Source organism: Coregonus clupeaformis, chromosome 27 (assembly GCF_020615455.1).
Source record: "Coregonus clupeaformis isolate EN_2021a chromosome 27, ASM2061545v1, whole genome shotgun sequence".
NCBI classification, from domain to species: domain Eukaryota; kingdom Metazoa; phylum Chordata; class Actinopteri; order Salmoniformes; family Salmonidae; genus Coregonus; species Coregonus clupeaformis.
Genome location: NC_059218.1, coordinates 44,391,173 through 44,413,732, shown reverse-complemented (window position 1 = coordinate 44,413,732; position 22,560 = coordinate 44,391,173). Strand labels below are relative to the sequence as shown.

Below are 22,560 nucleotides of genomic sequence, written 5' to 3'. Positions count from 1 at the left end.
CCTTGTTGGCAATCACAGAGGTCAGACGTTTCTTGTAGTTGGCCACCACGTTTTCACACATCTCAGGAGGGATTTTGTCCCACTCCTCTTTGCAGATCTTCTCCAAGTCATTAAGGTTTCAAGGCTGACGTTTGGCAACTCGAACCTTCAGCTCCCTCCACAGATTTTCTATGGGATTAAGGTCTGGAGACTGGCTAGGCCACTCGAGGACCTTAATGTGCTTCTTCTTGAGCCACTCCTTTGTTGCCTTGGCCGTGTGTTTTGGGTCATTGTCATGCTGGAATACCGATTCACGACCCATTTTCAATGCCCTGGCTGAGGGAAGGAGGTTCTCACCCAAGATTTGACGGTACATGGCCCCCTCCATCGTCCCTTTGATGCAGTGAAGTTGTCCTGTCCCCTTAGCAGAAAAACACCCCCAAAGCATAATGTTTCCATCTCCATGTTTGATGGTGGGAATGGTGTTCTTGGGGTCATAGGCAGCATTCCTCCTCCTCCAAACACGGCGAGTTGAGTTGATGCCAAAGAGCTCGATTTTGGTCTCATCTGACCACAACACTTTCACCCAGTTCTCTTCTGAATCATTCAGATGTTCATTGGCAAACTTCAGACAGGTCTGTATATGTGCTTTCTTGAGCAGGGGGACCTTGCAGGATTTCAGTCCTTCACGGCGTAGTGTGTTACCAATTATTTTCTTGGTGACTATGGTCCCAGCTGCCTTGAGATCATTGACAAGATCCTCCCGTGTAGTTCTGGGCTGATTCCTCACCGTTCTCATGATCATTGCAACTCCACGAGGTGAGATCTTGCATGGAGCCCCAGGCCGAGGGAGATTGACAGTTATTTTGTGTTTCTTCCATTTGCGAATAATCACACCAACTGTTGTCACCTTCTCACCAAGCAGCTTGGCGATGGTCTTGTAGCCCATTCCAGCCTTGTGTAGGTCTACAATGTTGTCCCTGACATCCTTGAAGAGCTCTTTGGTCTTGGCCATGGTGGAGAGTTTGGAATCTGATTGATTGATTGCTTCTGTGGACAGGTGTCTTTTATACAGGTAACAAGCTGAGATTAGGAGCACTCCCTTTAAGTGTGTGCTCCTAATCTCAGCTCGTTACCTGTATAAAAGACACCTGGGAGCCAGAAATCTTTCTGATTGAGAGGGGGTCAAATACTTATTTCCCTCATTAAAATGCAAAATCAATTTATAACATTTTTGACATGCGTTATTCTGGATTTGTTGTTGTTATTCTGTCTCTCACTGTTCAAATAAACCTACCATTAAAATTATAGACTGATCATTTCTTTGTCAGTGGGCAAACGTACAAAATCAGCAAGGGATCAAATACTTTTTTCCCTCACTGTATATGCAAAGGATGATATTGCATATTTCTACATTTGTATACCTATTCAGGACACGTCACTATAAAGAGAATTACATTCATATCCATAATTAGGCGTTTCTGTATAGTACAGATCAGGGACCCTTGATGTAATTCCTTTACCGTAATTCTGTTACCGGGTGTAAATCCACTTCACTTACTGTCGTTCAATTACCAAAATAATGTTGTGGTCCTCTGTAGCTCAGCTGGTAGAGCACGGCGCTTGTAACGCCAAGGTAGTGGGTTCGATCCCCGGGACCACCCATACACAAAAAAAAATGTATGCACGCATGACTGTAAGTCGCTTTGGATAAAAAGCGTCTGCTAAATGGCTTATTATTATTATTATTAAACTCAAGGTGTCATGTCATAGCTGACACCCCATTCTTTCTGCAGACATCTTTGAAACTTAATTCTGAGCAGATGTTTAACAGAGTTCTGAGAAAATGTGTTCGCATAGAAAAACTGAGGGAGATTTGACCATAATTCTGTTACCGAACTTTGCATCTGCACAGTTCTTCCAGTAAAATGTGTTTTTGTAAAAATGTCAGTGTAAATTGTTTAACATAGTCCTTGTGCATAGAGTTGTATTGTTTGTTAAACTTTGAAATCAATGGTTTTTGTTTGGCATACATCATAAGTGAAAAAGTCTCAGCGCTATTCCGTTACCGTGATGGAATTGCCCATTAACTGATAACGATGATCAAATAATCTTCCATTGGATCAATCAGAGTTTGGTAGCGTCGTTAAACCAGACAGATCTCACGAGCTCACATACTGTTTCACTGATCACAACGGTCAGTTTGGTTTCACAAGGAATTTGATGGATCAGTTTGGTGATCAATAAAAGCCTGAAAGCTAATCAATAAGACCAATGTTTCTCTCCTAATTGTCTTTCATCCTAACGTGTCTGTGAACTAATCTACTGATGCAGGCTATCAGGGGAGACAGTCATTACACACTGTTATGAAACCTGATTAATATCCTCTCTAACACACACACAGACACACACACACACACAGTCCCGATGTGAATTAACAGTTACATAAGACAAACACTCATTGCTCTGAGTTGAGTTCTCAGTTTCCGGTTCAGAGCTAAAACTCATTTTCTCTCCCCGTTCGCTCGTTTGGCGCAGATGGGGGGTAAAGTAGGACACAAACCCTCTTTGGCTGTTTGTATGGTGTTGTGTTGCTAATGCTGGGCAGCTCAATCAGCTATACTGTTGTTTTGAGGCGCTGATTTGGTATTTGAGGTATTTTACTGTATCAGGATCCCCATTAGCTGTTGTGATAGCTGCAGCTACTCTTCCTGGGGTCCACAAAAAACATTAAACATGACATAATTCAGAACATTAATAGAAAAGAACAGCTCAAGGACAGAACTACATCACTTTGAAACAAGAAAGTATAACTAAAAGGTTCTGACTCAATACTGAGAAAACAAAATATAACTTATATTTTCATATATCACATTTACATTCAGTAGCATCTATCAGTACATATTTAGGTCAAATAGTAGGTCACATGGGGGAGAGGCGTTGTACCATGAGGTGTTGCTTTATATATTTATTTATTTTCTTTGCTGTTCACTTGCGCAGTATGAGATGGATAGGAGGTCCATGCAATCATGGCTCTGTATAAAACTGTAGTTTCCTTGAATTCGTTCTGGATTTAGGGACTGTGAAAAGACCCCTGGTGGCATGTCAGGTGGGGTAAGTGATTTGGAATTTCAACACATTAATGTTTCTTATATACTGAACAAAAATATAAACACAACATGTAAAGAGTTGGTCCCATGTTTCATAAGCTGAAATAAAAGAGGCCAGAAATTTTCCACATGCACAAAAAATGAGTATTTCTGTCTGTAATAAAGCCCTTTTGTGGGGAAAAACTCATTCTGATTGGCTGGGCCTGGCTCCCCAGTGGGTGGGCCTAGGCCCTCCCAGGCCCACCCATGGCTCCGCCCCTGCCCAGTCATGTGAAATCCATAGATTAGGGCATAATGCATTTATTTCAATTGACTGATTTCCTTATATGAACTGTAACTCAGCAAAATCTTTGAAATTGTTCCATGTTGCGTTTATATTTTTGTTCAGTATAAAAACAAGAAGTGATGCAGTCAGTCTCTCCTCCACTTTTAGCCAAGGGAGACTGGCATGCATAGTATTGATATTAGCCCTCTGATTACAGGGAAGAGCAAGATGTGCTGTTCTTTTCTGGGCCAGCTGCAGCTTAACTAGGTCCTTCTTTGCAGCAGTTGACCACATGATTGGACAATAATCAAGATAAGATAAAACTAGAGCCTGCAGGACTTGCTTTTTGGAGTGTGGTGTCAAAAAAGCAGAGCATCTCTTTATTAAGGACAGACTTCTCCCCACCTTTACAACCATTGAATCAATATGTGTTCCAATGTAAGGTAACACCAAGTAATTTAGTCTCCTCAACTTGCTCAACAGCCACATTATTCATGATAAGATTCAGCTGAGGTCTAGAATTTGTCGCAAATACTAAGATCTTAGTTTTAGAAATGTTCAGAACTAGTGTATTACTGGCCACCCATTCTAAACCTGACAGCAAATCTTTGTTTAGGGTTGCAGAGATTTCACTAGCTCTGGTTGCTGACGTGTATAGGGTTGAATCATCAGCATACACAGGCGTTGTGTAATACTAGTGGCAGGTAAAAACAGAACTGCCCTGCGGTACACAACACTTTACATCTACGTCATTTAGCAGATGCTTTTATCCAGAGCAATTAGGGTTAAGTGCCTTGCTCAAGGGCACGTCAACAGATGTTTCACCTAGTCGGCTCAGGGATTAGAACCAGCGACCTTTTGGTTACTGGCACAACGCTCTTAACCACTAAGCTACCTGCCTCCTCATTAACATTAGAGAAGCTTCCATTAAAGAAAACCCTCTGAGTTCTATTAGATCGATAGCTCTGAATCCACGATATGGCTGAGGTTTCAAAAGCCATAACACATACTGTACGTTTTTTTTCCAATAACAGGTTATGGTCAATAATATCAAAGGCTGCTCTGAAATCTAACAGTACAGCTCCCACAATCTTCTTATCAATTTCTTTCAATCAATCATCAGTCATTTATGTCAGTGCAGTACCTTCCCTATAAGCATGCAAAAAAAGTCTGTTGTTAATTTGTTTACAGAGAAGTAGCATTGTATCAGGTCAAACACAATATTTTCCAAAGGTTTGCTAAGATTCGGCAGGAATCTGATTGATCGGCTGTTGGAACCAGTAAAGGGTGCTTTGCCATTCTTTGGTAGCAGAATAACTTTGGCTTCCATCCAGGTCTGAGGACAAACACTTTTCTCCAGGCTCAGATTAAAGATATGACAAACAGGAGGGGCAATAAGTCAATACCAGGTGATTTCTCATTATTGATGGACAACAATAATTTCCCCCCTCACCCACACTAACTTTACATAATTGAAAATGACAATGATTTCCCGTTATTATTAGGTATTTTATGCATGAATATGATGACTCACAGTTTGTTGTTGGCATTTCATGTCTGAGTTTGCCCACTTTGCCAATGAAATAGTCATTAAAGTAATTGCCAACATCAAAAGGTTTTGTGATAAATGAGCATTCTGATTCAGTGGAAGATGGAGTTGAATTAGTCTTTCTGCCCATAATTTAATTGAAAGTACTCCAAAGCTTTTTTCCATCATTCTTTATACTAGCGGTGTAACCGTACACGTATTCGTGCCGAACTGTTCGGTATGGGGAACGTTGTTGTGTCCCCACTGAATGAATGAATACATTAAAATATATATTTAAACAAATAAACACTAGGCCTATAGGCTATGCCTACACTGCGTTGTAGACATATGCCTCTTGAGTAAATCTGAGCTGAAAAAACATTTCCTTGTAATCAAAATTCAAATCTTAACTGGGGCATTTCAAACTGTCTTTTTGTGAGGCGCAGCCGGGAACTAGTTCTGTACGAGGACGAGTGGTGCGGTCGATAAGCCAGAATTGGAGGATCCTCAATCATCCTTTAAATCTCCAGTTTGGGAACATTTTGTCTTCCCGGTAGATTACAAAGGCGATGTACAGAGAGTTGTTGACACATTTACGCAGACCGGAGCAAGACGGAAACGCAAAGAAACAACAACACAACGTCATTTCTCCTCTCTGCATTCTAGCAGCCCTTGGCAGCTGATTCTATGGTCTTTGGTTTATAGCGGATATCCGCCCATTCTCGGTGGTTGAGAATAAGGGGTTTCAGCAACTCGTGAGAGTGCTCGAGCCACGTTATAAACTTCCCCCTTGCAAAAATGTCACCAAGCCAAAGTTTTCATTGAATTGGCCAATTACTTAACAGTGACAGCCCATCACATTACCCCGGAGTGGGAGATGTACCGCGCTACAGACACCGCCCCTTAATGAGAGTCACAAGTGCGCATTTGGCGCGGTCTGTGCTATATCCTTGGGACGTCCCTACCCTAAACCCTAACCCTAACATTTTCCTTAACGTTAAAGTTAAAGGCCCACCCCAGAGGAAGTTGTCGCACCTAATTCCTGTCCTAGAGAGGAAATTCTCATTTAGGTTCCAGCTCGAAGACTGATGCAGGCTGCTGCTAATGTAAGAGTGCAATAGTATGGTCTCTATTAATCAATCCATGCGGTGAGTCCAGATAAACGTTTAGAATTATTTGGTTTATTCCACCCATTCACATGGAGTGTATCAGTCTCTTCTATTCTTCCTTTAGAGTTATAGAATGTGTCACATAAACAATGTTCATCCACTAGGAGCAGTGGTACGGAGTCCAGAGTCTCGAGAGTCAACACACCAAAACAAAAGCAACAGTATGGTGCCTCAATAGTTTTTGTATACAATCTATCACTATGATATAGGCCCCGTGTAGCTCAGGTGGTAGAGCATGGCGTTTGCAACGCCAGGATTGTGGGTTTCGTTTCCCACGGGGCGGCCAGTATGAAAATGTATGCACTCACTAACTGTAAGTCGCTTTTGGATAAGAGCGTCTGCCAAATGACTAAAATGTAAAATAGTGGATATAACACATGTTAAGTTATTTTCACCCAGCCAGTTGGGTTGTGTGAATAACCCAACACATGGGGGCGGCGCACAATTGGCCCAGCGTCGTCCAGGGTAGGGGACGGGGAATGGCCAGCAGGGATGTAGCTCAGTTGGTAGAGCATGGCGTTTGCAACGCCAGGGTTGTGGGTTCGATTCCCACGGGGGGGGGGGCAGTATGAAAATGTATGCACTCACTAACTGTAAGTCGCTCTGGATAAGAGCGTCTGCTAAATGACTAACATGTAAATATAGCTTCAGACTGATAACACTCAATTAAAAGAAAAAAGAGCAGTGGATTGAGTTCTCCAACCATCAGCATTAAACACTCAAAAAGAATCAGTAGTTTCAAAACCACACTCATTAACCTTCAATAACCAATACCAAAATAGACACTAGTTGTTGAAATATTCAAACAGTCATTCTAGCCATGACCTTGTAGATAATCAACCCTTGATTCAAATAAAATTCCTGTTTTATTTTATTTGACACATGCGCCGAATACAACAGGTGTAGGCCTTACCGTGAAATGCTGACTTACAAGCCCTTAACCAACAATGCAGTTCAATAAATAGTTAAGAAAATATTTACTAAAGAAAATAAAATAAAAAATAAAATAAAATAACAATAGCGAGGCTATATACAGGGGGTACCGGTACCGAGTCAATGTGCGGGGGTATAGGTTAGTCAAGGTACTAACGAGGATATATACAGGGGTTACTGGTACCGAGTCAATGTGCGGGGGTATAGGTTAGTCGAGGTAATTTGTACATGTAGGTAAGGGTAAAGTGACTATGCATAGATAATAAACAGCGAGTAGCAGCAGTGTAAAAACAAAATGGGGGGGTGTCAATGTAAATAATCTTGGTGGCTATTTGATTAACTGTTCAGCAGTCTTATGCTTGGGGGTAGAAGCTGTTAAGGAGCCTTTTGAACCTAGACTTGGCGCTCCGGTACGTTGGGCCTTCCTCTGACACCGCCTAGTATATACAGTCGGAAGTTTACATACACCTTAGCCAAATACATTTAAACTCAGTTTTTCACAATTCTTGACATTTAATCCTAGTAAAAATTCCCTGTTTTAGGTCAGTTAGGATCACCACTTTATTTTAAGAATGTGAAATGTCAGAATAATAGTAGAGAGAATGATTTCTTTCAGCTTTTATTTCTTTCATCACATTCCCAGTGGGTCAGAAGTTTACATACACTCAATTAGTATTTGGTAGCATTGCCTTTAAATTGTTTAACTTGGGTCAAACGTTTCGTGTAGCCTTCCACAAGCTTCCCACAATAAGTTGGGTGAATTTTTACCCATTCCTCCTGACAGAGCTGGTGTAAATGAGTCAGGTTTGTAGGACTCCTTGCTCGCACACGCTTTTTTCAGTTCTGCCCTTTTGAGGATCTGGGGACCCATGCCAAATCTTTTCAGTCTCCTGAGGGGGAAAAGGTGTTGTCGTGCCCTCTTCATGACTGTCTTGGTGTGTTTGGACCATGATAGTTTGTTGGTGATGTGGACACCAAGAAACTTGAAACTCTCGACCCGCTCCACTACACCCCGGTCGATGTTAATGGGGGCCTGTTCGGCCCTCCTTTTCCTATAGTCAACGATCAGCTCCTTTGTCTTGCTCACATTGAGGGACAGGTTGTTGTCCTGGCACCACGCTGCCAGGTATCTGACCTCCTCCCTATATGCTGTCTCATCGTTGTTGGTGATCAGGCCCACCACTGTTGTGTCGTTGGCAAACGTAATGATGGTGTTGGAGTCATGTTTGGCCACGCAGTTGTGGGTGAACAGAGAGTACAGGAGGGTACTAAGCACGCACCCCTGAGGGGCCCCAGTGTTGAGGATCAGCGTGGCGGATGTATTGTTACCTACCCTTACCACCTGGGGGCGGCCTGTCAGGAAGTCCAGGATCCAGCTGCAGAGGGAGGTGTTTAGTCCCAGGGTCCTGTGCTTGGTGATAAGCTTGGAGGGGACTATGGTGTTGAACGCTGAGCTGTAGTCAATGAACAGCATTCTCACATAGGTGTTCCTTTTGTCCAGGTGGGAAAGGGCAGTGTGGAGTGCGATCGAGATTGCGTCATCTGTGGATCTGTTGGGGCGGTATGCAAATTGGAGTGGGTCTAGGGTTTCCAGGATGATGGTGTTGATGTGAGTCATGACCAGCCTTTCAAAGCACTTCATGGCTACAGATGAGAATGCGATGGGTCGGTAGCCATGTAGGCAGGTTACCCTGGTGTTCTTGGGCACAGGGACTATGGTGGTCTGCTTGAAACATGTAGGTATTTGTTACGAACCCCGTGGCTCTAAACGTCTAGGGTGGATGGACATGAGACCCGTAACATAAATTATGCAAATTATAAGTGTGACCTGGAACAGTGAGAACCAAAAAAGACACAACAACCATGAACTACCGTCAAACATAAATGGTTTATTGCTAAACACACGGTAAAGGTTTGGGAAAAAGGGCTGAGCAGGACCCAAGAAAGGAAACAATAGTGTAAAACCCCCTAAACTGATCTAGCCTGCCTGAAGAACCGCTAGGCTACTGCTAGTCATACAAAAGTACAGTGGGTGGTCCGCTCAGGTCTAACTAGTGTTTTTAGACAGAATTCTTCCTACGGGTAATGTACGCCCAAGGGCAACTAGCTTAAACTCCCCTTTTCCCAGAAACACACAAAGCTACTAAACAGGGTAATCAGCAATTAAATAAGTACACAGGATACAACAGTATCCACACTCAGGTAAAGAAATATATTCTAACAAAGTTACCAATAGGGTAACCAACAACTTAGTGAGTACACATCACACAGGACACCACCGTGTCCATACTCACATATGGCAAAAATCTCTCTCTTGCAACAAACACAAGTCTGGTTTTTTATACAATGGGCTGTGTGATTGAACAAACGAGTAACAGGTGGTGCTATTCACAGGAATGTTCACTGATTGGTCCAATCAGCAGACACCTCAACGACCACCAATCAGGAACATACAGGACACCTGTGATTAGGGCAGAAGGAGAGAAACACACAAGAACACAGGATACCTGTATCCGTAACACTCCCACCCTTAAAAGAGCAAACCACAATGGTTTGCGACACACGTACTATCACAACACCCAAATTCACAAATCATCCTGCCGGGATAACAAAAAAAAACCTAGATCATTACACACGAGACAAAGCATCTGCCAACACATTATCCAACCCCTTTTCGCAGAGGAATGGCCTCTGGGTACCTGGCGGCCACACACATAATTGTCAACATAAACTGGTTACCAGATTTTGTTTTTGGTAATGGTCCAACACAATCAACCATCACATGTTCGAAGGGTTCACCTATGGCCGGTATGGGACAAAGAGGCGCGGGGAAATAACCTGGTTCGGTTTCCCAACTACTTGACAGGTGTGGCAAGTCCGACAGAACTGAGCCACATCTTGTTTTAAGCCAGGCCAAAAGAAATGTCGCAAAACACGATCATAAGTCTTGGTGACTCCCAGATGTCCGGACCACTGGTGATCATGAGCGAGGGATAAAACATTTTGTCGAAAGGCTGTAGGAATCACTATTTGGTAAACAGCATTCCAATCTCCGCCAGCGTCAACATGGGATGTCCATTTACGCATGAGGAGATTACCATCAATGAAGTATGCCATGTTTTTCTTCTTTAGCTCCTCCTCTGAGACAACACCAGAAAAACATTTAGCCAGGCTAATGTCAACCTGTTGGTTAGCGATCAGCTGCTCACGAGTAACTGGTAACTGTATTGCCTCCGCAACAAGTTCCACATCCTTCTTCCTTTCTCTGGGCTGTTGGTCAGACTGCATCAGCTTACCAGAGGTAGCACCCGAACTATCCTCTGGGTCACACTCTCTGAATAGAATCGTGTCTGACAAATCTATCACTTCACCCACTTGTCGTGCTTGAGCACGTGTGACAGCACAAGCGGGGAACACATCTGGATAACCCTGTGCCAGCTCCTCAGAGAGAGACTGGTCACTTTTATCCAATACCTCCAATATGGGTATTACCTTTCCTCCGGCAATATCGTTGCCCATTATAAATGTCACCCCTTTTACTGGCAACATAGGACGTACGCCAACTCTGAACAATCCACTGACTAACTCAGAGTGTACGTTCACAAAGTGCAATGGCACTGGGACGAAACCCATTTCAATTCCTTGTACTAACACACTGGAACCACAATATGTATTATTAGACAAGGGCAACACATCAGCTAGTATGAACGACTGCGCCGCACCAGTATCTCTGAGGATTCTAACTGGACGCTGAGACGCTTCGTCATCCGATATAGAAACAAACCCCTCAAAAATAAACGGTTCATAACTGTGATCTAGGACAGGGACTTTCAAACCACATTCACTATGAGGCTTCTGTCTTGATTCCGGCCTTACAACTGTACGAATCAGCCCAACACCCGTTGGCGGCCTGGCGTGCTGAGGCATCCCCGGTTTGCGTTTAAGCAAAAAGCAATCACTAACCAAATGTCCCACCTTATGACAATAGAAACAGTGACGCACATCTTTTGGGCGTGCTGGATGTACTGCTGGTCGACTAGGACTAGAAGTTAGCAACTCCGCAGCCCTCCTCTCCGTACGAGCCGAAAACACGCTCTTATGTGTCAACACAAACTCGTCTGCCAATACAGACGCTTCCGACAGTGAGGATACTTTCTGTTCGTTCAGATAAACTACAATGCGTTCCGGTAAGCAATTTTTAAACTCTTCTAACAAGATTAACTCCCGTAGAGAGTTAAAATCAGTTACCTTACTTGCACTGTGCCATTTGTCAAACAGATTTCCTTTGTCTCTAGCAAACTCCACATAAGTCTGAGTAGGAGACTTTTTATGAGACCTAAATCTCTGTCGATATGCCTCAGGAACAAGCTCATAGGCACGAAGAACAGTAGCTTTGACCACTTCATAATTCAAACTGTCTTCAAGAGGTAGCGCTGCCAGAACCTCTTGGGCTTTACCTGTCAGTTTACACTGAAGTAATAGGCACCATACCTCTTCGGGCCATTTCAATGCTACCGCTATACGTTCAAACACACTGAAATAGGAATCAACCTCTGACTCCCTAAACACAGGTACCAAGGTGATCTGTCTACTAATATCAAACGTAGCAGATGACACAACTGGTGAGGATGGCTCACTAGCAGGCATAGTATTAGCAGAGACTAACCTCGCTGTTTCTGCCTCTAGTTCCATTCTACGCATCTCCAGTTCTTGATCAAGCCTACGCATCTCCAGTTCCATCTTACGCGTCTCCTGTTCTGCCTCTAGCTTACGCGTCTCCTGTTCTGCCTCTAGCTTACGCATCTCCAGCTTGTCTTGCCTGATTTGTGCCCGCTCTTCCGCCTCCATTTGGAGCCGCGTCGAGCGGACATCGATCCTGGCATCACTGTCAGTCAGTGGGGAGAGTGGGTCATAACGGGGCAATGTGGCTGGAGCCTTAGCCTCGTCCTCAGACACTGATGGGCTTACAGAAACAGCAACCACATCCCCTACATGAGAAGCAGACTCAGGCGGCGGTAACACAAGCACTCGCTCGCTCAATAATATTTCTAACACTACTTCCCTAACTTCTGCTTTCACTAAACCCCTCGGTATGGGTAAAGAAAAGTGGTCAGCCAAAGCCTGTAGATCCACTCTACGGCAATTCTCAAAAACCCCCCACGTAGGGTTTTCCAAAAATGCCCCTAACTCAAAAGTAGCCATCCTACTAGCAACACGAGCCGTCAACTACTGAACACACAAAAAAAAACAGGTAGTACAGCTGCCAAGCTCAACACTGAACCAGACACTTACTAATTTACATGAGTAGCATGGGATAGATCCCGGACGAGCCCCCACTTTATGTTACGAACCCCGTGGCTCTAAACGTCTAGGGTGGATGGACATGAGACCCGTAACATAAATTATGCAAATTATAAGTGTGACCTGGAACAGTGAGAACCAAAAAAGACACAACAACCATGAACTACCGTCAAACATAAATGGTTTATTGCTAAACACACGGTAAAGGTTTGGGAAAAAGGGCTGAGCAGGACCCAAGAAAGGAAACAATAGTGTAAAACCCCCTAAACTGATCTAGCCTGCCTGAAGAACCGCTAGGCTACTGCTAGTCATACAAAAGTACAGTGGGTGGTCCGCTCAGGTCTAACTAGTGTTTTTAGACAGAATTCTTCCCTACGGGTAATGTACGCCCAAGGGCAACTAGCTTAAACTCCCCTTTTCCCAGAAACACACAAAGCTACTAAACAGGGTAATCAGCAATTAAATAAGTACACAGGATACAACAGTATCCACACTCAGGTAAAGAAATATATTCTAACAAAGTTACCAATAGGGTAACCAACAACTTAGTGAGTACACATCACACAGGACACCACCGTGTCCATACTCACATATGGCAAAAATCTCTCTCTTGCAACAAACACAAGTCTGGTTTTTTATACAATGGGCTGTGTGATTGAACAAACGAGTAACAGGTGGTGCTATTCACAGGAATGTTCACTGATTGGTCCAATCAGCAGACACCTCAACGACCACCAATCAGGAACATACAGGACACCTGTGATTAGGGCAGAAGGAGAGAAACACACAAGAACACAGGATACCTGTATCCGTAACAGTATTATAGATTCGGTCAGGGAGAGGTTGAAAATATCAGTGAAGACACTTGCCAGTTGGTCCGCGCCTGTTCTGAGTACACGTCCTGGTAATCCGTCTGGCCCCGCGGCCTTGTGAATGTTGACCTGTTTAAAGGTCTTGCTCACATCGGCTACGGAGAGCTGGTGCTTTCATGCATGCTTCAGTGTTGCTTGCCTCGAAGCGAGCATAAAAGGCATTTAGCTCGTCTGGTTGGCTTGCGTCAGTGGGCAGCTCATGGCTGGGTTTCCCTTTGTAATCCGTAATAGTTTGCAAGCCCTGCCACATCAGATAACCTGAAAGTCAATAAAATAAAATAATAAAGTTGATTTTGTTTCAACACAGTCCCGTTTAACTAAATAAACCAGCGACTCAAGCGCTAAACTGTCTTCAGTGACAAGGTCCTTTCAGCTCCCTTCATCTTTTCTCCCATGAGAGAATAATGTTATTTCTCTTACAGTCACTGTCAAATCACAAGTCTGCTTCTCTCATATCAGTTACCAAACGAATGATCTTCAGCTAGAATTAGTTAGTAATCTGCTTCTATAGTCAGAGCTAGCAACATGCTCCAACTCATGAGGTTCCAGCTGTATTTGCGTATGTTGCACTGTCTGTTACTGTGGCTAATCGTTATTCTTGCCAACTTCGCACAGTCACTGTCCGTTCACACCGCTACTATCCTGTTTTATGAACGGCGTTAAGTCTAAGTGCTCTAGTTCCTCTTTCCTCGAGCTGCAACTTCCCTGCTGCTATTCGGTGTCCCGATCCTCGACTTTGATGGTCCCGATCCCGTGCTGCTGCTAACTCGCCTCTCTGTAGATGAAGACTCTCCGGTCCACAGTGCCACTAGCAAGCTAGCCAATCTTCTGTGCCCCAGCGAAACGTTGGTGGTCTCTCGCTCCACTTGTAGCACCGAAGAATACGAATAGTATTACACATAAAGTTTATCTTCCGTTCTCCAGTTGACTGATTTCAGGTTAAGTCACATTATTTTTTTAAAAACTGTTTTGTGAAGTTATTTTTGTTGTGTCTTTTGTTCTGTAAGCTTTTTATCACGGCGCTCTATTCAGCATTTCTTTACACCTCTCTCATATCGCGCAGAACGTGATTGTTAGTCCCGCCTCTTCTGAATAACACTGAGGTTTATTGGACCTTCCTTAGAATGTCTTGGTTCTGTTTACTGATTGACTGGGTCAGCGAAGAGGCAATGGTCTTAACCAATCAACTATCCCTTACACTAATTTGGGGGTGGGAACATTGTGGTGATTTCCACTTGGAGTAGAGAAATAACGACAAGTAGGGCGCTGACTGACAGCTGTCAGTGTAACTCATTAGCATGCTAACCTTAGCCAGCTAATGAAAGTGATGTGAGCACCATTTCAGTTAAGACAGGCATACTGTAAGTCAGTTGAAAATAATTTATCTCAGAAAGACTACCAGCCTACCTGTCAAGAGACGAGTCTTCGCTAAACCGTGCCTGTACGAGCTGTTGACATGTTCAGGGTTGAAGAATCCTTAGCTAGGTAACAACACATCTGCCACACTGATCCTCAACACGGGGGCCACTCAGGGGTGCGTGCTCAGTCCCCTCCTGTACTCCCTGTTCACCCACGACTGCATGGCCAGGCACGACTCCAACACCATCATTAAGTTTGCCGACGACACAACAGTGGTAAGCCTGATCACCGACAACGATGAGACAGCCTATAGGGAGGAGGTCAGAGACCTGGCCGTGTGGTGCCAGGACAACAACCTCTCCCTCAACGTGACCAAGACAAAGGAGATGATTGTGGACTACTGGAAAAAAAAGAGGACTGAGCACGCCCCCATTCTCATCGACGGGGCTGTAGTGGAACAGGTTGAGAGCTTCAAGTTCCTTGGTGTCCACATCACCAACGAACTATCATGGTCCAAACACACCAAGACAGTCGTGAAGAGGGCACGACAAAGCCTATTCCCCCTCAGGAGACTGAAAAGATTTGGCATGGGTCCTCAGATCCTCAAAAAATTCTACAGCTGCACCATCGAGAGCATCCTGACTGGTTGCATCACCGCCTGGTATGGCATATGCTTGGCCTCCAACCACAAGGCACTACAGAGGGTAGTGCGTACGGCCCAGTACATCACTGGGGCCAAGCTTCCTGCCATCCAGGACCTCTATACCAGTCGGTGTCAGAGGAAGGCCCTCAAAATTGTCAAAGACTCCAGCCACCCTAGTCATAGACTATTCTCTCTGCTACCGCATGGCAAGCGGTACCGGAGTGCCAAGTCTAGGTCCAAAAGACTTCTCAACAGCTTCTACCCCCAAGCCATAAGACTCCTGAACAGCTAATCATGGCTACCCGGACTATTTGCACTGCCCCCCCCCACCCCATCATTTTATGCTGCTGCTACTCTGTTAATTATTTATGCATAGTCACTTTAACTCTAACCACATGTACATATTACTTCAACTACCTCAACTAGCCGGTGCCCCCGCATATTCACTCTGCATCGGTACCCCCCTGTATATATAGCCTCCCTACTGTTATTTTATTTTACTTCTGCTCTTTTTTTCTCAACACTTTTTTTGTTGTTGTTTTATTTTTACTTTTTTGTTAAAAATAAATGCACTGTTGGTTAAGGGCTGTAAGTAAGCATTTCACTGTAATGTCTGCACCTGTTGTATTCGGCGCATGTGGCCAATAAAATTTGATTTGACGTTTGTCTGACTCTTTCTGTTTGACAATTCCAGTGAAACCATGTCGGTCCTGCACACGGACATTATCAAATAGCTAGCTATATTCTTGGTTCTCTCTTATCATTTCAGCAAGCTAGCTAGCTCTATATATCTAAATTGCGGCCACGAATCCACCATAGAAATATAAAGAATATATGCTCTGGTAACATGGATAGTCTTTTAACTATTGAACGGTTTGGAGCGTGTATTGAAGCAATGGGCGAGTTCATTTTGCATAGCCCGGTGGGTGGACATTTCTCTTTAGGATCAATGGAATAATGTTCGAAAAATGAGAAAACCCTGCACACCCGAGCCATGTGAAACAAATTGGCATAAAAAAGTTAGTGGTCAAAACCATTCATCTTGAGGAGATGGAGGGGAGCGAGGTTTTAAAATGCAATCATATCACGCAATTTTACCATGTATAAAATGATCGTATATTTGTTTTTTCATGCAGACTAGCTCAAAAAATAAATGCAACTTGACAAACGATCCAATGGATTATGATAATTTGCTGATAAAAAAAAAGGGAGGTGCAAAAGCATTAGTTTGCACCCCCCTATTTTAATTTGCTCCATGGCAAGGCTGCCAAGTGAAGGGTTGGTTAACTAGTTGGTTAACACTAGTTAACACAGCCATCTTCTCTTCTCAAAATGTGATTTTTAAACCTAACTAACCTTAACCACACCGCTAACCTTAGCCACACCGCTAACCTTAACCACACCGCTAACCTTAACCACACCGCTAACCTTAGCCACACCGCTAACCTTAGCCACACCGCTAACCTTAGCCACACCGCTAACCTTAACCACACCGCTAACCTTAGCCACACCGCTAACCTTAGCCACACCGCTAACCTTAACCACACCGCTAACCTTAACCACACCGCTAACCTTAACCACACCGCTAACCTTAGCCACACCGCTAACCTTAGCCACACCGCTAACCTTAGCCACACCGCTAACCTTAGCCACACCGCTAACCTTAGCCACACGGCTAACCTTAGCCTAATCCAAACCTTAATTTAAGACCCAAAAAGCTCATTTTTGTTTTTATAAATTTGTGCGATATAGGCAATTATTTTCCTTTGTGTAGACTACAGAGAAAAGCTGTTTGGCTCTCAGACAACTCGCAAATATGAATAACTTTGCAGCAGGTGTTTCTGATTAATAAACATTGCCATGCTGGTGTGTAGTAACATTTAAATACAACCCAGCCCTGAAACGAAACCTAGGCTGAAAATAATTTGCATGTCATTTCATAGGAAAAGACACTTAAGATTTACAGACCAATCTGGCACTGAAGGAAGCAGTGTCATGGTGCGTTCATAACCAAGTGGGAATTTACCTCAAACGGGTAATTACTAGTGGGACACTCGTCTATCATCCTGAGCACTCACTTCTCCCACATGGTGACCTCTGACATCACCTACTAAGGAAATGGCCTCTATAACAGCATTTTCGGCAGTTAAATGCAACAGCAAAACATTATTTATAAAAAGCAATCTATTAATGTGGTTTTTAAACTCCATAATTTGTTTACAAGCTGTACTTTTAGTTTATGGTTGACACAACTTGTTGGCCATTAACCAATCTGCATTTCTCAAATAGTTCAAATCACAGGAACTCATCCAACTGGTATTTACGGTAAATTTCCACCTCCCACATGGTAACAAACGCAGTTAGTGATTAGCTGATAATGGAATCAGGATGGATTCGAAGCCGTTAATTGTGTGGAAACTCAGTAGATTTCTAACGGGATTTGTGTTTTATTTTTATGGAGAACATGCGTATAGGACTCATGCAGGAATCGAACCGTAATCCCCACCACAGGGGGAAGCATATGTTTCCGGAGCGCGAGAGTGTTACCTAATCAGAATAGGCCTTTGGGTGTTCCATTTCATTAGACATGTCCTGTCCATGCTGAACAGATCATTAGAAACGGATAGAGAACTGATGTTGACACCATTAGGAGAGGCCTATAGGTGTTCCATATCGTTAGTCCTGTCCATGAGTGAGATTTGAGATCATTACGCAGTATTACTATCATTAGGAATGGCTGCCATCATAAAGATTGGCCTGTATGTATTGTACTGTTAATCTGATCTGTAGGTGTTGTAGTTTAGAGGGAACTGGTGTTGACGCCATCAGGATAGGTCTGTAGGTGTTGTAGTTTAGAGGGAACTGGTGTTGACACCATCAGGATAGGTCTGTAGGTGTTGTAGTTTAGAGGGAACTGGTGTTGACGCCATCAGGATAGGTCTGTAGGTGTTGTAGTTTAGAGGGAACTGGTGTTGACACCATCAGGATAGGTCTGTAGGTGTTGTAGTTTAGAGGGAACTGGTGTTGACACCATCAGGATAGGTCTGTAGGTGTTGTAGTTTAGAGGGAACTGGTGTTGACACCATCAGGATAGGTCTGTAGGTGTTGTAGTTTAGAGGGAACTGGTGTTGACACCATCAGGATAGGTCTGTAGGTGTTGTAGTTTAGAGGGAACTGGTGTTGACGCCATCAGGATAGGTCTGTAGGTGTTGTAGTTCGAGGGAACTGGTGTTGACGCCATCAGGATAGGTCTGTAGGTGTTGTAGTTTAGAGGGAACTGGTGTTGACGCCATCAGGATAGGTCTGTAGGTGTTGTAGTTAGAAGGAACTGGTGTTGACGCCATCAGGATAGGTCTGTAGGTGTTGTAGTTAGAAGGAACTGGTGTTGACGCCATCAGGATAAGTCTGTAGGTGTTGTAGTTAGAAGGAACTGGTGTTGACGCCATCAGGATAGGTCTGTAGGTGTTGTAGTTAGAAGGAACTGGTGTTGACGCCATCAGGATAAGTCTGTAGGTGTTGTAGTTACAGGGAACTGATGTTGACACCATCAGGATAGGTCTGTAGGTGTTGTAGTTTAGAGGGAACTGGTGTTGACGCCATCAGGATAGGTCTGTAGGTGTTGTAGTTAGAAGGAACTGGTGTTGACGCCATCAGGATAAGTCTGTAGGTGTTGTAGTTAGAAGGAACTGGTGTTGACGCCATCAGGATAGGTCTGTAGGTGTTGTAGTTAGAAGGAACTGGTGTTGACGCCATCAGGATAAGTCTGTAGGTGTTGTAGTTACAGGGAACTGATGTTGACACCATCAGGATAGGTCTGTAGGTGTTGTAGTTTAGAGGGAACTGGTGTTGACGCCATCAGGATAGGTCTGTAGGTGTTGTAGTTTAGAGGGAACTGGTGTTGACGCCATCAGGATAGGTCTGTAGGTGTTCCATATCATTAGACATTGATTCCATGCTGAACAGGGTGAGATTTGAGATTATTTTAGTAGTATCATTACAAATGGCTGACAACGCACACACACACACACACACACACACACACACACACACACACACACACACGTAAATGCACGATCCTCTCCTCTTCCCTCTGGTCTCGGAAATGTGGCTGCGCTGCTGTGTGTGTGTGTGTGTGTGTGTGTGTGTGTGTGTGTGTGTGTGTGTGTGTGTGTGTGTGTGTGTGTGTGTGTGTGTGTGTGTGTGTGTGTGTGTGTGTGTGTGTGTGTGTGTGTGTGTGTGTGTGTGTGTGTGTGTGTGTGTGTGTGTGTGTGTGTGTGTGTGTGTGTGTGTGTGTGTGTGTGTGTGTGTGTGTGTGTGTGTGTGTGTGTGTGTGTGTGTGTGTGTGTGTGTGTGTGTGTGTGTGTGTGTGTGTGTGTGTGTGTGTGTGTGTGTGTATGACCACTAAACCTCCTGTCACTGTGTGTTCCGCCAGGTGACGTGTCTCCAGGACTTCTTCGGCGACGAGGACATCTTCGTGGCGTGTGGACCGGAAAAATACAGATACCAAGACGACTTCCAGCTGGAGGAGAGTGGTGAGATACCTCACTTCCTGTGTGTGTGTGTGTGTGTGTGTGTGTGTGTGTGACAAAGAGCTCTTTCTTTGACTGTAAAACTTTTCCCTGTAAATTTACAGCATTATCCTTACTGTAAAACTTTTCCCTGTAAATTTACAGCATTATCCTTACTGTAAAACATATTAGAGCAGCGGTTTCCAAACTAGGGGTCGCGACCCCATATGGGATAATGGATACACCGAGAGCAACTGGCGGCAAAAGAGCTGAGCTCAGAACTCTGAGATATGCAGCAGGTAATTTCGCACACGCCTGTTCGCAAAACTTTGTGGAGATATGGGATCAGAGCATGACAATGTTCTATTTCACACCGAGGCTTGGTGGTTATCGAGGGGGAGTGTTGGAAAGATTTTTTTGAATTGAGAGAGGAAGTGTTGTCATTCGCAACGGATGTAAAAAAACAGACTTTGTTGACTTCCTGTGAAAATAAAATGAAAATGTGTCTCCTTGCCTATGTAACAGACATATTTTGGGGAACTGAACGCAAGCATGCAGGGGAAATATAAAAACATTCTACAGATGAGTGACCGAATCAGCGAAATCTGTTTGACTGTGTTCCTAGGTCAGTTGACATGCCGGTAAGTGAAATCGAATAGCTGATCGAGCTGTCATGTGACCGAATGCTGCAGACGACACATTCACGGGTCACTATGGAGGTGATTTGATTCTTGACTCAAAGGGAATACTGTGCCGTCTCCCTCCGAGCATCAAAACTCATGGTACACTGATTCAGTGCTCTCGTCTGCATTAAAAACAAATATCGATCCAGGTTGGATGTGACAGGAGAGATGTCGACCACGCCCCCTGACTTTGAGAAGCTGCGACATGACATGCATCAAGCCACACCCATCTCATTAGTGGTGGTGAGATAAGATACATTATGCTAATTAGACTAATTTGCAATTGACTGTCAATTAAAAAAGTAAACAGTGGCTCTTAATTGCATAATTGGGTCTCGGGTCACGAGAATTTTCAGATATCAAAATGGGGTCTTGGGCCTGCTGTAAATTGACAGTGAAATTTGACCAGTATTTCTGTAGTATAGATGCCGTAATATATTTTACATTACAAAATTGTCCTTACTGTAATACAAGGAAATGATCCCTGAAATCTAAATGTTAAAAAATATATATATATATATTTGTACATAAAATAGATTTATTCAAATTAGTTACAATATTAACTTCAAATTAACAAAATAATTGACAATAGAAGTAACAACAGTTAACACATATGTAACCAAATAAGAGCATCATTACATTGCTAATTTAAAAAACGATTTTGTTTGCCTGTGTGTATAGGGGAGAGAGACAAAGAGAGAGAGAGAGAGAGAGGGAGACAGAGTTAAAATTGGGATTGGGTACAATCCTAGAGATATGATCAGGGGCAACTCTATTTGGGGTAAAGGGGGTTCAGAGGCAGTGAGACACACAATGGGACAGTTTGGGCAGGAGAGCATCCAGGAGAGAGAAGTCAGCGCAGCATCAGGTGTTCCTCGCGGGGCTCCGTAAACAATCCTCATCAGTTCTGATTTTTCAGCTCTTCTCACCCCTAGGACAAGCATAGAAAAATAATTAATAGAATTGAGAGACAGAGGGCACCAGGGCTGTTACTCTGTGGGTAAAAAGACAGGCGACAAGGGACATATCAAGCTGGTGTCGTGTACTTAGAGGTCTTCATTCAAACTCATTGAGCTCTTAGAAGAATGGGGCAATGTAGGGGTTGAGAACGACTGGCTTCCTCTGGGCCACCTTCTCATGCTTCCTTGTCTCATCTTCAGGATTCATCATATTGGGTTGATATGAACCTACAGCATACATCCAATATAGTTTATGAAATCAATTGAGGCATTGAACAAATACAAATAAGACAGCTAGAAACACCTACTTCAAACCCTAGAAAACGAATACAACATTGCTATAGCCTACACAATATCAAAGATTATTTCACCAGACTCCAACAACCGACGTTCCCTCTCATTTTTGGTCTTGTGAGCGGAAACTTGAAAGTTGTGAGAATTTTGTGCTACTTCCGGGGCGTGCATTTACAGTGAACACTGAGGCTGTATCCTTACAGTTTTAGACAGTAGCCAACAGGCTGTATCCTGACAGTTTTAGACAGTAGCCAATAGGCTGTATTCTTACAGTTTTAGACAGTAGCCAACAGGTTATTGTGGCTATTTGAGCATTATGTAGGCCTACCAACAAAAACCAATGGAGCAAATCCCATAACATTTACACATGGCAATAGCTTTTGATTTCTATGATATAGCCTACAGTAGCCTATATGTGGTGTTCAATGCAGGCCTACATTGCATGAGACTTTTAATTTATGTTTTTGTACTTGGTTTGTAACACCATGGGCCAAATGGGTGACTGTAAATTTGCATTGTATTCTGTTGTATGATGCAAGAAACCACTACAACATTATATTATTACCATACAGAGAATTAGACAATGTAGGCTACCCCTCTGCCTATTGGCTTATTTGCATATTCAAGCCTGTCTCAAAATACAACACTGCCCCTTTAATTGCGACATAAGGTTTTTACCTGATTGGCTTTTCAAAGACAGCTTGAAATGCAGTCTAAGCCTGCACGTTTTGTGCTCTTGTAGGAAGCAGTACTCCCCATTGCTGACCTATACTTATCTATAACTGGGCTAATAACTCGCTAACTAGCAAAGAATATCAACAAAAGTGTACACGGTGAGATCTGAACTGATCTGAAAAGTGCATTCACTCACAGGTGATTGAAAGACAGTTCGTGGGCTACCCCTGCCAATAGAATTATATTCTGCTGTGCTCTGGCTCTGCCTACAACAAAATCACA

General features: G+C 43.6%; 1 protein-coding gene across 5 annotated transcripts in view; it reads left to right on the top strand.

Annotated features, from left to right (window-relative positions):
- dclk1a (doublecortin-like kinase 1a) overlaps window positions 1–22,560 on the top strand; it is a 186,072-nt gene that overhangs the window by 58,031 nt on the left and 105,481 nt on the right. For all 5 annotated transcript variants that reach the window (XM_045208230.1, XM_045208229.1, XM_045208232.1 and 2 more), the window contains one exon: window positions 19,592–19,691. In XM_045208230.1, coding sequence (XP_045064165.1) covers window positions 19,592–19,691 — 100 coding nt within the window. The remainder of the gene's footprint in view (window positions 1–19,591; window positions 19,692–22,560) is intronic.